The following is a 15,770-nucleotide window of genomic DNA, read 5'->3' as shown; positions in this document are numbered from 1 at the left end:
AAACTGAGGATCACATTAAGCAGCCAATATGTTCAGATTTGAATTTTTAAGTCTTGGATGTGCCTTGAGAGTCTGATGACAGATATAGTGGGAAAATTTGGTGACTCGCCGAATTCAAGCTGTAAAGATTCAGGAAAGAATCTTTACAGCTTGAAGTAACCTGTGTCTGAAAGTCCATTGGGGCACATGTTGGTGAGGTTGGGCCTATGATGGGAGAGGAATTGAAAGCAGCTTTCCTCCACCTGTCTGACAAAATCTTTAACATACGATGGTTTACAGGATTTAATTGTGATCAAATCAGTATCTCGTGTGCTTGAAATTTTACCTGCTCGATGCTCACATTGTTCACTATTTTCCCTGTATATATAGACTCTTATTTTTCCATTGTTGCTCAGTTTGGCAGGATGGAGTACTGCTGACTTGGATGCATTTGACAGATACTTTTACTTTTTGAGAATTAGAAATGTCAAGTCCTGAAATCCTTATACAGAAGTCCTCTGTCTATAGAGCGTGTATTCCTTAATAGAAGAAAATAAAGAGCGGTGTAAGCCTTGTGAGTGAACAAGTAGATTTAGGACACTTAAATGCATTAACAGAAAGCCCTCAAGTTGTTAATTTTGTCATGTTTCTGAGGAGTACTGAAGGCCTGATAGGTAGCATGCTTTGACAAAAATAAAGATGTTTAACATGCCTTTCAAATGGTAATTGTAAGATTTTTTATTATTATTTATTATTACTTATTTTGTTATTTATAATTTTTTACTCTAAGTGCTACAAATAGGCACTCAGTTACATGTTGATTTAACTGAAAGTTCTGAACTCATCCCTATGCACATTCTTGGATTTTGTGGTGATTTTGTTTTAAGAACTTCCATTTAAAGTGCATACAGGGTTTGTTTCATTTGTTTGGAGTTCAGGAGAATCCTCTGTTCCCAGATTGATCAAAGTCAGTTTTGCTTTTTGCTGGTTATATTAGTTAATTGGTTTTTGTCCCTCAAACTGAGAAGCTCTTTGTGCACTCTCTGGGTTGTGTGGAGGGATTCTGAAGATAACAGGAAGCAAAGAGTGTTGGAAGGACTGCTTCACTCAAGGATGTTCAATTCATCATGGCTTTTTGTTTAAGATAATACATATGAGGCAGCTTTTCATGGCAAGAGAACCATCTAATACAGTAACAAGGACATGCAGCATTGCACTGCATTTTATGTATTTCCTTCCTTTAGTTAATTTAGTTTAGTTTAGTTCGCTATTTACACAGCCATGCAAATCAGCCTCACTCTTCTGGCAGATCTCCCTCTGGTGACGAACGAAGAGATCTCCGCGCTGCGTGCTGTGAGTGTGCTCCCTGGCGGCAAGTACTGCGGAGCCAAGCTGAAGGCGGCCATCAGGGTGCTGCGAGGACTGCTGGAACAGGGGGTTCCTTCCAAGGAGATTGAAGTGAGTGACATCAGTTTTGCTTTTTCTAAAACTTGGCCTTTCAACAGGACGAAACAGAAATTGAATGGTTGATTCATCACCGCCTTAAATACCACAGTTCTTTAATTTGCAGCTCTTTAAAGGAATGGGAAGAATTCCTTCCCCCAGCAGCTGCTGAGAGATGAGATTGGGTTGAGCTGGGAGTTCAGTTCAAAAATGTGTTTGTGTCTTTTTTATTCTGGGTAAATTACCAAGTGAATGTGATGCTAGCAGGCATAGACGAGGAAGAGAAATGCTGCAACGTTGAGCTGCAGGATGTGAAAATAGTCCTTTCCAGGTCTTACAGTCAGTCTTGTTCAGTGAACTCTCTCTTGAGAGAAGAAGCTGAAATACATACTGGATATTTAATGGGTTGTTTGTTCAACGTGGTGTATTTTGTTAGCTACATGAAATCAGATTCCTTTCTTTGGCTGAATGATTTTGCACATCCATTAGGGTTTCCTTCATTTTAGAGGCTGCTCTCAGCACTTGTATCGTTCAGAGCATTTTAATGCGTGGATAATTCATAGAATCCTTAGAGTTGGAAAGAACCTTTAAAGGTCATCCAGTCCAACTCCCCTGCAAGGAACAGGGGACCACAGTTAGATCAGATTGCTCAGAGCCTAATCCAGCCTCTCCTTGAAAGTCTCCAGGGAAGGGGCATCTCTGGGCAACCTGTTCCAGCACCTCACCGCCTTCATTGTAAAGAACTTTCTCCTTCTATCTAACCTAAATCTACCCTTTTTAAGCTTGAAGCCTTTTCCCCTTGTTCCATCACAACAGACCCTCCTAAAAAGTCTGTCCCCTTCTTTCCTGTAGCTCTCCTTTAGATATTGAAAGGCCGCTATCTGGTGTCACCTCATAGCCTTCTCTTCTCCAGGCTGAACAGCCCAAGCTCTTTTCAGCCTGTCATAGTGGGAAAGGTGTTCCATCCCTTGTAACATTTTTGTGACCCTAGAAAAGATTCTTTCCCTACAGAATCTTCAAGAGTTAAAACCATTGGATCAGTGTTTGATTGGACAAGCAAAGGAGAACAGGAGGAAGAACAGATACAAAAACATCCTCCCTTGTGAGTATTAATCGGTCTGACATTTAGTGCAGATATTTTGTGTCAATTTGTATGGAGAATTAATTGGATCTGCTGCTGAGTAGGGAAAAAAATAAATACATCTGACATTTTCTACATGTTTAAAGTCAATATTTATAAAGTAGTGTAAGGTTGGTGAATGACAAACTAGTGCAACAGCTAAGAATGAATGCCCACAGATTTTACAGGTGTTTCAATAGATCCCACTTATTATTAAGTGAGATACATGGATGTAGACAGACTTTTTTTTTTCAGTTTTACTTGTGTAAATTTGGAGTAACAGACAGATATCCTACTGTCAGCAAATTTCCCTCTGCAAAATGTTGTTTGTTGGCTGGGAGAAGCATTGAGGAGCAGAGACAAGTGACACAGGCTTAGCTCTGCATGTGAAGTATTGAGCCTCAGCATCAGGAGTGCTGCAGTTGAGGTCAGGCACCATGATATCTGTTGGTTAGATTTCTCCCTGGCCATCTTTTTCTTTATTCAAATAGAAGTATTGATTTGTATCTCAATGCAAGTATTGTATTGGTTTTATGTTTTCTGTTTTTCAATAAAATGTTGAAGTACTTTGAAGATAAACACCATGCGAGTGTGTAAGGCTCAGCATCTCTGCTGTGTGAAGATTTAATTATATTCATGCCTAACATTAAAGAATTTCTGTTGTGTTGGAAATGCAGACGATACCACCAGAGTTCCTCTTGGCAGTGAAGGTGGATACATCAACGCCAGCTTCATTCGCATGCCGGTGGGGAATGAGGAGTTTGTCTACATTGCTTGTCAAGGACCTCTCCCCACTACCGTAGCAGACTTCTGGCAGATGGTTTGGGAGCAAAACTGTACTGTGATTGCCATGATGACTCAGGAAGTTGAGGGAGAGAAGATAAAATGCCAACGCTACTGGCCAGATGTGCTCCATAAAACCACCATGATAACAGACAGGCTGCGGCTGGCTCTTGTAAGGTTTCAGCAGCTGAAGGGCTTCATCATCAGAGTGCTGGAGCTAGAAGAGATCCAGGTAAGTGAGTCTGATTTTACATGCTTTTTGAGTGCTGCCATTTCTGTCCTCACACTAGTGTCTTGCCTGGTTTCAATTACAGTGTCTGTTGGTAAGAGGTAATGTAGAGCTTCTCTTTGCCCAGTGATAGTTACCGAGCAATTCTTCAGCCCTACAGTTTGTGCTGCTGTGGGACCTTTACAGGAGAAGGCAGTTAGGCCAGGAGGTGATTTTTTTATGCTAATTAGACTTCAGATGCGGCTCCCCAGGTGCCTTTGGCCACAGAAGCAGAAAGATATGTAGAGATACAGCATTCACTCCTCATTCAGTCTGGCTGGTTTGTTCCTGTGCATGATTGGTCTGCACAGAAAACTCCATACTATTTAACCACCTACTGTTTATTTTCAGTTTAAGTTACCATTTCTTTGATTTTACTGAATTGCAGACCAATTTCATGGAGCAAATCTCTCTCTTCTAAGACTTAAAATTTGGGAACTTCTCTGTCTTCTTTTTCTTCTTCCTACGTGTAACATTTTGTTCCTGCTGTTGTTGTTAAACCTCAGACAGGTGAGGTACGGCACATTTCCCACCTGAACTTCACTGCCTGGCCTGACCATGACACCCCTTCTCAGCCGGACGACCTGCTGACGTTCATCTCCTACATGAGGCATGTGCACAGATCAGGACCCATCGTAACACACTGCAGTGCTGGCATTGGCCGCTCAGGGACCCTGATTTGTATCGATGTGGTTCTGGGGCTCATCAGCAGAGACCTGGATGTGAGTACCTGAGAGAATGGGTTCAACCATGCTTCTGTCTTGCAGCAGCTCTGCACAGTGGGAATATTACTTCCATATTTAAAATGAACGATGAAAGAAACCATCACAAACTCACACTGTAGGAACACCTTGGCCTGAGACAGCAGTATGTCAATTCATTTTTCCGGCACCATTGGGAATATACTTTCTAGGGTGATAATGAGGAAGGTGCTGGCTAGCTTCTGTATGTTGGTGTCCACTGTTGGGCCAGTACAGCAAATCTTTTCTTGAATTTGTAGGGAAGCTAAGCAATGCTTAGCTCAGTAGGATTTTTAAGCACCCATCAAATGCCCAGAAGTTTTATAGACAGGAGAAATGGAAAGCATTGTGTTAGATTGAGCCAAAGGACTCAATTTTCTGCATACCCACCTCTTAGTAATAGTAATCCAGAGAGCTGGTGGAGGTGCACAGAGAAAGGAAAAGGTGATGTAAGAGAGCCACATCCTTATTGCCCTGAGGCAGCTCGTGCTGGTAACCTACCAAGTTTGTGCTGGGTACACGGAATTGTAAGTTGTTTCACTGCTACGTTTCATGGGCCTGGTCGGATTCCTTGGTGTGGTGCTGAGGATATTTTGTATATGCACGTATGTCTTTTTTCAGCACTTAACTTGCTGTTGTTTGTTTTGATAGTTTGACATCTCGGACCTGGTGCGCACAATGCGTCTGCAGCGGCACGGGATGGTGCAGACAGAGGTGAGTCTCTACATACAGCTTTCCAGACACTGGGATTTGAACTGATGTGCCGGGAAGCTTCCTGTAGTGATTGTCCTTGTCCCCTCTAATGCAAGCTCTGTGTTATGAGAATGAAATCGGATGCGTGCCGCTGAGTATTAGGATGCATTTTATAGTTCAAGAAATATATGCAGCTTGAAGCGTGCTGCGCTCTTTCAATTTGTGACTAAAAATAGGGGTTGGAATTAAAGCATGTCTTAGAGAGGAAATCAGTTGAGAATTTTTTTTGCAAAAAATAAATATAAATATATTACATGCTAAAGAGAGAGCTTCATGTAGCTGCTGTGAATCCCTGAAACCACTGGAGACCATTCTGAAGCCTCCTTTTGGAGGGAGGTGTTTAGCCAGAAGTAAACCTAACCTCTGGGAATAACCTGGATCTGGAGAAATTGAACCTACCTTGGATCTGCAACCGCTTTTTGAACATGAGGGACTTCTGCCATCAGTTCACAAAAACAAACAGAAAAGAACTCTCACCCCAAATCATGCACTAGCTCCCAAAGCTGCATTGCTAACGTAATATGCACTGTGATCTTCTTCCCCTTGCAGGATCAGTATATCTTCTGCTATCAAGTTGTCCTGTATGTCCTGAATCATCTCCAGCACGAAGAAGAGAGGCAAATGAAATCCTGAACTGGAAAGTGCTTTGAAAATACAGATGTGAGGAGCCTGAAGGGACCTGAAGGCTCTCACCTGTTCTTTGTTCTGCCAATGCTGTCAAAGTCCTTTTCTTCAGCTGCTGTCAAATGTTTTCTCTATCTGCCTCTGTGTGTCACTGCACATAAGGTACATAGTGTATGGACAAAGGAGAGCTCATACCATACCACTGCTGTCTTCAGCCCATGGACACAGCTGTGAGATATTTGTATAACAGTAAATAATATTTAATAAAGCTGCATTTTTTTGCAGCTTCCTTAATACATGATTAAGTACTCAAATAAAAATATTTTAATGAAAAAAAATGAAAAAAAGTAATGTTGAAATACTCCTGCAGCTCTGCAGCTGCTCTGGAGTATTTGTTTCTTAGGGGGTGGGATAAAGCAGTATTCTTGTCCTGGCAAACTTTACTACCATGCCATTTTAATGGTCTCTTTTAAAAGCTTGTGTATGGCAACAGACTGTTTTGGCCTTTTAGTAGAGTTGGAGCTATTTTATAGAGGGTATCTTAAATCAGTATTTAAGCTTTAAGAGCTGCCTGTTAGTGTAAGGATAGTGGTGACTGTTTACTGTAAGTATCACAGTTAACAATGTTTACTTGATAGAGTTCCATGTATATATTTATATACTTTTACAAAAAAAAAAAAGAAGTTGAATTATCAGATGTCTAACTTTATAACTTATTAGGCATCTCTACTCTGTAAATAAAAATACACTTAAAATGCACTGGTGGGTGAATCTGGGTGTTTCTGTGTCCTATTGCATAGGTCTCCAACCTTTGGGCTTGCCTGGGCCACATGGACTGGAAAGGAATTGTACTGGGCTGTGTTCTTCTAGGTCACTGTAAAACTTGTGCCTTCTGTTTCTTTCTGATACAAAGAGCACAATAACACTTTCATAGAGCAAATTCTCAGCTACAAAACAGTTTTTCAACACAGTCACCACCATTAGCTATGCATTTACACCAGCAATGATCAAGAGCCCACATGCTGTGCTTGTAACAGTCTGCAGATTGGATCTGCCTGCTGTATGCCAATGTTTTAGCTTGGCATGGGAACAGACAGAATAATACTTCCATTAATTATCTTTGATATGGCATCCAACCTCCATTATAGCAGAGTAAATTCTCAAATGGTACACTTATAGAAAGAAAAATATGTTTGTGAGGCCTGCTATCAGTGTGGCTCCATGTTCACATTGGAAAACCAGGGATGGTAACAAGAGCTTTCCACACTCATGCTTGCTGCAACACTCAGGGAGAAAGGGAAGCCTATTTCTGCCTTCTTTAGCACTGAATTTGCAGTCTTTCATGCAGATACACCTGGCTTTTCCCAGCTGTCTCACACCTTCATTTGTGGTCAGCTGCATTCACATAGCAGCAACTGAAGGGTTTTGTCTGAAGCTTCTGAAGCTTCTCTGCTTGGGCCTCAGACCAAAGGTTCTCTCTGCCCCTTCTCTCAAAGGTTCTGCTGGGGGCTGCACCACCCACAGCACCTACCCCACCACCAGCATCTGCACAGGAGGCTCATTCTCACAGATGTTACCTAATTAGATAATTAAAAAAATAATCTGGTGAAAGCTGGCACTCTATGCAGAGTGCCCTGTGCTGCAGTTATTTACAACAGAATTAACTCTCCTGCTCTATGACGTGAAATCTGCCACTGAATCTGGAAAAGTATTCACTCTCCTTGCAACTTCAAAGCCTGTTGTAAGGTTGGAGACATATGGGGTACATGCTTTCCTTAGCCACATACTTCCAGAGTGCTTCATCTCTCTCTGCAGACCATCTGTCCTTGCTAGGTTGCCCGTCCACATCATTATTGGGATGCAGGATGCTGTGCGTAGAGGCACACCAGGCCTAGGTGCATCTGGCTTGTCTGCAACCTGGAGCAGGTGATGCAGAACAGAATGGAGCCAGCCAGACATCCAGCTCACGTCTGAAAAGCTCTTTGCTCATGGGTACCAGCTGGAGGGCTTTGCTCCCAGCCCAGCTCTACCTTTGTGCAGTTTCGGTTTCCTTCAGTGTTGAGGATAAAAGAATGCACAGTGCCATCAAGATTCTTTTTGGCTGTCAGACTCCAGCTCCGGAAAGCTGTGCTGTGTTTTGTTACAGCTCTCCTTTGACAAATGATACATTTCCTTCTTTTCCCCCATTCCTAGAGGTGTTCAAGGCCAAGTTGGATGGGGCCTTGGGCAAACTGGTCTAGTATTAACTGGGGACGTTGCTGGCCCTGCCTGTGGCAGGGGGGTTGGAGATTATTGATCCTTGAGGTCCCTTCCAACCATGGCCATTCTGTGATTTTTGTACCTGACATGAAGCAGACACTACTATCTTAAGATGAATGGAACAGAATGTCAATTTCTGTTCTTGAGGAATATCAAAAAACTCTTTCTTTCATATCGTGGTTAGACTTAGAAATGAATTTTCAACCGATTTCAATGGATGCTGCATTAAAACCAGGGCACTGGAAAAGCATTTTTTTCCGAAGTGTTTGAACAGCCAGTTTTGATTCAGATAAGGAAATGGAACACAGTAGTGCATTGTTGACATTTACATCTGAGCATCCTTAGTAAGAAACAAGGCTAGCTGTATTTGCTGAAAAGATAGATATGCATGGGGAAAAATATAGCTCTATGAGGCCTGAGATAGACTTACTTTGTTTTGTGACATTGAGGTCCCAATGTATTGTAAAGCAAGTATCCTCTTCCTGAGCTCCTTCCTTGAAAATACCCAAATGTATGCACTGCATGCATAAGGCATGACTGGAGCGAGGGGTACATCTCTCTGGTAGGAGAGGGCTTATGCAGGTCTGGTAAAGAGACAAGATCACATTTTTGAGTTGAATGTCTGATTGCAACTCTGTACATCTGAAAATTCACAGGTAATGTATTGATGCTGAAAGAAAATGGAGTCACAAGAATAACAAAATATGGATTATTTTGCAATCTTGAAACTCATTCCCCAATTCCTGTATCAAATTGCAAGGCAAGGTGCATATTTTTCGCTGTTCACAGGTTGTATTCAGCCAGTGTATCAAAGAGCATCCAATTATCTCCTGTTACTGGAGGCACTGCGCTGTGCCTTTCGGCTAACATTTATTTGGGGCTAAAACCTTCCTCCTCAAGCCATTGTGTCACCTTCTCGAGTAGTATCAGTGACAAGTGTGCTGGGAGACAAGGCTGCGGGCAGCCAGGGCCTTCCCATGCTGCCTGAGGCTAGAGCAAAACACAGTAATTTTTCCTCCCATCCTTTCCTTCGTTATGTTCTGTGTAAATAATGATTGTGTCAATAGAAACCGTTCTACTGGTGTATTTTTCAGCCTGACTTTAGTGTCAAGTGTCACGTTTACCAAACATGCCTGAGTCTCCACATGTGCTAGAAGCCAGAGCTTGGGCCTCAAGCTTTGAGTGAGAAGCAGAGCTGTGCCAGCCTGTCTGCTGTCTGCAGAATGAGCTGGAGCTTGACTAACTGAGAACCAGGCATTCAAATAAGGCATGTGCAAGCACCTCTGCCCTTCTCAGTGCCAGTCCATCTCTATTCTTATTCCACTACCGCACCTCTGCTTTTTGCATGAGGCTTCTGGTGGGGCTGCAGTAGACTCCACCCAGATTTCAGCTTACAAGGGCTCATACACTATGATCTGATGTCCCCATTGGATTATGGTGATGATAATTAATTTCATCAACAGAGCCCAGAGATTTTCAGATTGATTTTGCAGTGTTTCCATTTATAATGCTTTTCTTCAACATTACGGGATCAGACATGAGACACCACTTGAGCTCATTATTAGCGTGTGCATTTTACAGCTGCCAAGTGATTATTTTGGGATTGCAGTCTGTGTCGGTTAGTGTGAGGGGCTGATACAGTAGAGTCTCTACCAATGAAATCGGGTTTGAAGGCATTGTTCAGAAGGTACCTGTGAGGCTTCAGAAAGCAGGCACTACCATCTGTGGTGGGACCGGGCCTCTCTCTGCAGTCCCAGCTCTCCGCAGCACAGTGGCATGTCTATTGGGGATGTCTGGACCCGCTGACATCCTGCCCATCCCTGCTTCTTCAGAAGCTGGCTCCACCGGGCCTGGGGTGTTTCCAGTAGGACAGAAAGAGATCTCGGAGCCCAAGCCCAACATTCATATGCAGATCAGTGTAAAGCAGAGCCTGAGCCTGTCCTCTTTCCATGTAAATTGTATTCCACAGTCTGCGCCTAATGAAGTTCGCCTTTGTAGGTGTGACAAAACTTCATTAAATTGATTCCTTTGCCAGTGGCACCTACAGGATGAATTCCTACTGGCCTGGGAGAGCCTTGCTGCTTGGTATCTCACTTAACTCTTTTTTGTTTGTTACCTGATTCTGAAGGCACCAGCAAGAGTGAATAAGCTTTCTAATCTTAGCTTCAATTTGGCTCTTACATTTTCCAGATGCATAAAAGGAAAACTGACCTCTAAGCTTGGTTAGAGGCTGAGAGAGTTGATGAGAACCTGGTGGGCTGCCTCAGCCTCTTTTCATCTAGAATGCCTGGCTTAGAGCAAGGAGAACGGAAAAAATATATTTAAAAGGCAGTGAAAAGGGCCAGAAGAGAGTTTTAGTAGGTTCCTGAAGTTAAAATCCATTCACTACCCAGCCCTTTCCTGGCAGAGGCCTCTAGAGCATTAGGAGAAATGTTTGTAAATGGAAAAAAATAGCTCCGATTTTATTGGGTTTTTTTTCAGTTTCTAAGTAGAAAATACATCTTTTTTTTTTCAGTTTGTCACACGTTTTTTTTCCCCGATTGCTTGCTGTCTCCTCTCATTTAGATGCTATAGCCAGGGAAAATCAAAATTGTTTAATTTTTATATGAAAGAATCATCAAGTACCAATCATGTAATGATTGCAAACGGTTCAATATTTAGACTCTCCAGTACCTTGGAAGTAACTGGAGTCCTTTTGAGGAAAAAACAGTTTATGAGCAACAATTAGTCATGCTACAGATCAATATGTGAAGTGCTTACAGTTTGGAAGTAGGGCTGCCTTAGGGGCAGAGGTGGATTCCTGAAGACTGCAAGAATGAAGAGACCATGAGTGCAGTGGGTGGTAGCAGCTGGGACACAGCAAACTTGTCTGAGAGAATACCGATGAAGAAAGCAATCTGGATTCATTGATTGCTTTTTTAAATACTGCAATTGCAAAAGTTCTCCTCAGGCTCCCAGGCTGCCAACGGTTGTACCTTTTTGTTGCCGATTTCAGCGCTGGTGGATGGCCCTCAAGTCTCTTAAAGGTAAAGTGAAGATGAACTGCTCTGTGATCATCAGCTCCAGGATGAACTCTGTGCAGCAATGGAGCAGGTCAGGCAGTGCATTTTGGGTAAGGCATCTAATGATGGAACGTTGCCCCGGCAGCACATTCGTTGATGCTCTTTTCCCAGCATCCCAGCGCCATTTCTGCAGGCCCAACCTGCAGCTACCTGTGGCCTTACGCCTCCGTCCCCCGACCCTCCCATTCACACAGCTCACTTGAAAGTTAAGGCTTCGAAAAATCGCCAGTGCTGGGCTCAGCCTTCCTCAATTTGGACCCGCGTTTCTGGCACACGTGGCAAAACCCATCCCCACAGCAGGTCAGTTCACCCTTCCGTTAAGTACTGCTTTCCTAGGTGGTTGAGAGATGGCCACAGCCTTCCCTCTGCTGCGCCGTCCCCTGGTTCTCATTCACCTATCGCAGACAGTATCTCTGACCTCAATCTCTGTGCACACGGTACAGAGGATATGGGACACTCAACCCAGTGACTCCTGGCAGTTCTTCAGCACTCACTGTTTTCTCTTATTTCCTTTTAGGATAGAAAATTGCTGCTGCAGCTTGAACTACCGACTTCTCAGCGAGCTCAATGCCATGAATAGTTCTATGCCAGCAGCCACCACACCACGCAACTTGTGGGTAAGGCCATTTTTATTATCATTAGTATGAAATACAGAAATATTTCAGTGGGGTTTTCTTTGTTGCCTTCCTCCCTGTAGGGCCTTGTGGTGGTGTTTTGCTGTTTTATTTCCTGAAAGCTGTCCCTGAGCTGTTTAATCCAACCAGAGGGCCCCCAGGAAGCCATATGGTCTGTCAGCATGTGTGTGGTGCACCTGTGAGCACTGAGGGAGTTCTCTTGTAGACTGGTGGAAGTCAGGTGTTGAAAAGTCTTCTTTGCTCGTGGTTCTGGTTAGCTGCTGATTGGTAGGAGGTGGTCTGTTGGAGATGACCTCTCCTCGGGTTGTGTTTGGTTAAGAAGCTGGGATTTCACACTAATCATCTGGGTAGACACAAGGCAGAGCTGCGTCTTGCTGGAGTTGTGATGAGAAATGTAGAAGCTTCTGAATACCTTATGTACTCAAAGTCTGGACTTTGGCAGAGGGCTGACTCTTGAGTCATGAGTACCCCCTTGGCATCAGCCCCACGGATCAGGAGCTATGGATGGCTCACTGAGGGCTGGTGGCAGATGGGGACAATTCCTCCATCCTCCAGCAGCTCTGTATTTCCCCAGTTTTAATTAATTTCTCAATTAATCTGCACCCAAGTGGTTAACCTGTACACTCAGCAGCATACAGATGAGTTGCCCCTCCTGGCTGCCTCCTCCTGCAGCATCAGCATGGGGCAGGCTGCATGCATTCAACCTGTCTTCCACCAGGGTTTGTTTACAGTACGTTGCAGATGCCCAGACACACAGTGTTGACCTTTCCTTTTCTCACTGAAGAGTTACAGTCTATTCAAAGTAGAGAATCATAGCATAGCTCAGGTTGGAAAAGACCTTAAAGATCATCAAGTCCAACCACAACCTAAGTGGTATCAGAACTGCTTTTTTTAAGACTTTGGTGAAGAAAAGAAGAAATGTGACCTTCTCCCAGGCAGCAAATTCAATCTCTCCAGTTACTTTAGCTCATTTGTACATCACTGTTGGTGTCAGTGTTTTTGGAAGACATGTTGAATATTTGTACATAGGCATTAATTTCTATTTTCTGTCTTTTTTTATTGATTCTTGAAAAATGAAACAAAGAACTGCAAAGGAAAGATTTGCAAAGATGGTTAGCATTTGTGCTACCTGAAAAGTGATTTCTACCAATGTTTTCTGCTTCCTGACCAATTGGAGAGGAATAAAAACGTTGGCATTGTGGCTTCCCTGCCTTCCCCATCAGCGCAGGAGGCAGCATGCATTGCTGAAAATGAGTGAAGGGCTTTATGCCCTTTAAGCAAAAAGCACTGGAAATAAAATAGTTGCTTTTGGAATAAGAGAAGCCATCCTCATTAGATTACCCAGCTAGTTTGATTGACATCAAAGAAGAAAGCTGTAGGTGCTTCCGTTCATTGCAGAGGAGCTGGATCAGATGGCCTTTAATGGTTTCCTCCAGCACAAACAGTTCTGTAGCTCTATGATTTCAGAACTGCCGTTACAGTGGCATAAGGGGCAGTCTCTTGCAATAACTACTGCAACATCCTTCCCCTTCTGCTTCCTCCTTGCTTCCTGAATGCTTAGGCTTTGAAGTAATTTTTCTGTGTTACCTTTTCATCTATAGCTGTATTTTCTTCTAATACTGCTTTTCCTTTCCACAAATGCTTCCGCTCACCAGCAGGCAGTTTGGGTGTCTAAAGGGAGTGCCTTCATGGCACATTTGTTCTTAAATTCAACAGCTGAACCTGGAGCCACAGTCTTGGTTGGCACACACTTGGCTGAGTCCACAATAATGGATGCTTGTGGCTCTAAAGGGTCCCTTTGAAACCAACAGAAGCACTCACAGGAACAGTCCAGTATTTACAAGCTTGCCTAGAATTCAGCCTCTTAACCTACAAGTGGTTTTCATGCAAAGATTGTCTGTTACAAAAAAAAAGGAGATGTTTTGCTGCTTGGGGTACGCTTCCATTCATCAGGTTCCACCTCACCTTTTTGTTGGGCATTACTTCACACCATGGTCGTTCTGAACATCACTGAAATTCAGGATGTGCCAAAGGAGATTCAGGTTGGCTGCCCAGGGGGGTTGTGGAGTCTCCTTCTCTGGACATATTCAAGTCTCACCTGGACGCCTACCTGTGCGACCTGGTGTAGGGAACCTGCTTTGGCAGGGGGGGTTGGTCTCAATGAGCTCTAGAGGTCCCTTCCAACCCCTACAATTCTGTGATTCTGTGATTCTGTGATGTTAGAAAGAATTTATTCTCAGAAAGATTGGTGAGACACTGGCCCAGGCTGCCCAGGGAGGTGGTGGAGTCACCATCTCTGGAGGTGTTCAAGAACCATGGGGATATGGTACTAAGGAACATCGTTTAGTAGGCAGTATTGGTGGTAGGTAGACTGTTGGATTAGATGATCTTCGAGGCCTTTTTCAACCTCAATGACTCTATGATTCTATGAGAGACGATTTAGGCTGCCAGGGAGAATCAAGGGATTCACACAGTTATGAAAATATGCGAGGGGATGATGAGGACTGTGTCTCCAAATGGTTTTGGAGAACTAATTTGAAACAGATTTTGGATGTAACACAAATCCAAACTGAAATGCAGAGCACAGAGAGAGAGAAAGAAAATGTGCATTCAGATTTCATTTTCTGGTCAGCATGACAAACATTTTGGACATCACTACATTGTCATGACTTACTACTTCGAAACCTGAAGACATGCCACATTTACTTCTTTAGCTCTCCTATTTCCCTCTCTGTTCAGATCTTGAGGAAGGATGTTCCTGGGTTGGTCTTTGACTGTTCAAGCAAAGCTTGGGTGGCATCAGCTGGGTACAACATGCTATTGTTTTGCAAGATGTTCAGTATCTCTTTTTTCTCTTTCAGATGAACTGACTGCAGAAAGACAGCTATGGCATCTCCAGGCAAAGAGAGCATCCCACATCGCAGGTAGGGATTAATTTGGTGTTCTCCTATCTTCCTGGATGGTTGGACTAATTATTAGATTATATATATTTTTTTAAGTAGAAAACTCAGTGCAAGCATCACAGCAATTGGGTGGGGCAGAAGGGTTTTCCCTTAGAAGCCAAACCTGCAAAACTGATTTTTTGGAGTCATTTTCCTGCAGTTCCCATTGCTTTTTCAACATGGCTCTCTTTGGCTGCCAGTATGTTTTACCCTCATAGCAGGGTTCTGTGATCTTTTCCCCTGTTACGCTGTCCTGAGGCACGAAAGAACAGTGATTGCTGCATATGGGAAAGGCATGGGTGAACAGACACTCAGGTACTGATGAGATTCAAACCATTCTCCTGCACTTCCTCTGCTGCCATTCTCCAAAAGACGTATTCATACATATATATTTAATTGTCAATATAACTACGAAGAATTGGTTAAAAAAATCCACTTTCTGGAATTCTGGAATATAATGCATAACAGCCGGGTCAAAACCAAACCAAAATCACAGGCATTTAGTTTCTTGGTGTCCTACATACCTCACTGCCTCATCTGGGGATTGGATATTGCTGCAAAATGAATCTGACAGCTGTAGTGAATCTGAAGGGTACATTGTGTTCTGTACATAGATGTTATCTTGGTTCAATTGGAATATAAATCAGGATATTTAACACCCTTGCACAGTGTGGTTTCTGACAGTTTCAGTGCCAAAGCCAACAAGGACTATAAACCTCTTTCTAACTTTAACTGTTTGTGAAAGTTCTTACTGGTGGTGGAACATTTGAAGACATTAACAGTGATAAGTCAGTAGTGCCTGGGGAGATAATGGAAATTCCTCCTGATGGCTGCCAAAATCTCATCTGGTACAGCCTCCAGTGCGGTCTTGTTTGTGGGATGAGGTGGTTTCTCTTTTAAAGTCTGCTTCCTTTCATTTAAACACTGAAGCACACAGGATTACTTTCCCCTTGGTTCTCAGAAATGTTTCATTTTTAACAGCTATACCCTTTTTTCTTTCTTTCTTTCTTTTTTTTTCATAACAAGCTGCATGCATCTTGGCCTCCTGTTCTTAAAGCAAAAATAACCTTCTGGTTATGTTCTTCCCCTCCCATTTTTTCAGTGCCGTGCTGGTTTACCTTTCCCCCATCGCTTCTGTAGCCGTGCAGCATGGGTGAGACCT

The 15,770-nt window shown here is 43.2% G+C and overlaps 1 protein-coding gene across 8 annotated transcripts in view; it reads left to right on the top strand.

Moving 5' to 3' along the window:
* The window catches only part of PTPN13 (protein tyrosine phosphatase non-receptor type 13), a 111,398-nt gene extending 104,929 nt beyond the window's left edge, over positions 1-6,469 (top strand). For all 8 annotated transcript variants that reach the window (XM_048940954.1, XM_048940953.1, XM_048940952.1 and 5 more), the window contains 6 exons: positions 1,289-1,437; positions 2,434-2,524; positions 3,220-3,557; positions 4,100-4,315; positions 4,985-5,047; positions 5,636-6,469. In XM_048940954.1, coding sequence (XP_048796911.1) covers positions 1,289-1,437; positions 2,434-2,524; positions 3,220-3,557; positions 4,100-4,315; positions 4,985-5,047; positions 5,636-5,719 — 941 coding nt within the window. In that variant the 3' untranslated portion in view covers positions 5,720-6,469. The remainder of the gene's footprint in view (positions 1-1,288; positions 1,438-2,433; positions 2,525-3,219; positions 3,558-4,099; positions 4,316-4,984; positions 5,048-5,635) is intronic.
* The last annotated feature ends 9,301 nt before the right edge of the window (positions 6,470-15,770 follow it).

The sequence above is a fragment of the Lagopus muta genome, chromosome 4 (genome assembly GCF_023343835.1).
Source record: "Lagopus muta isolate bLagMut1 chromosome 4, bLagMut1 primary, whole genome shotgun sequence".
Lineage (NCBI taxonomy): Eukaryota > Metazoa > Chordata > Aves > Galliformes > Phasianidae > Lagopus > Lagopus muta.
The sequence above is the reverse complement of the archived record's forward strand: the minus strand, read 5'-3'. Positions and strand labels throughout refer to the sequence as shown.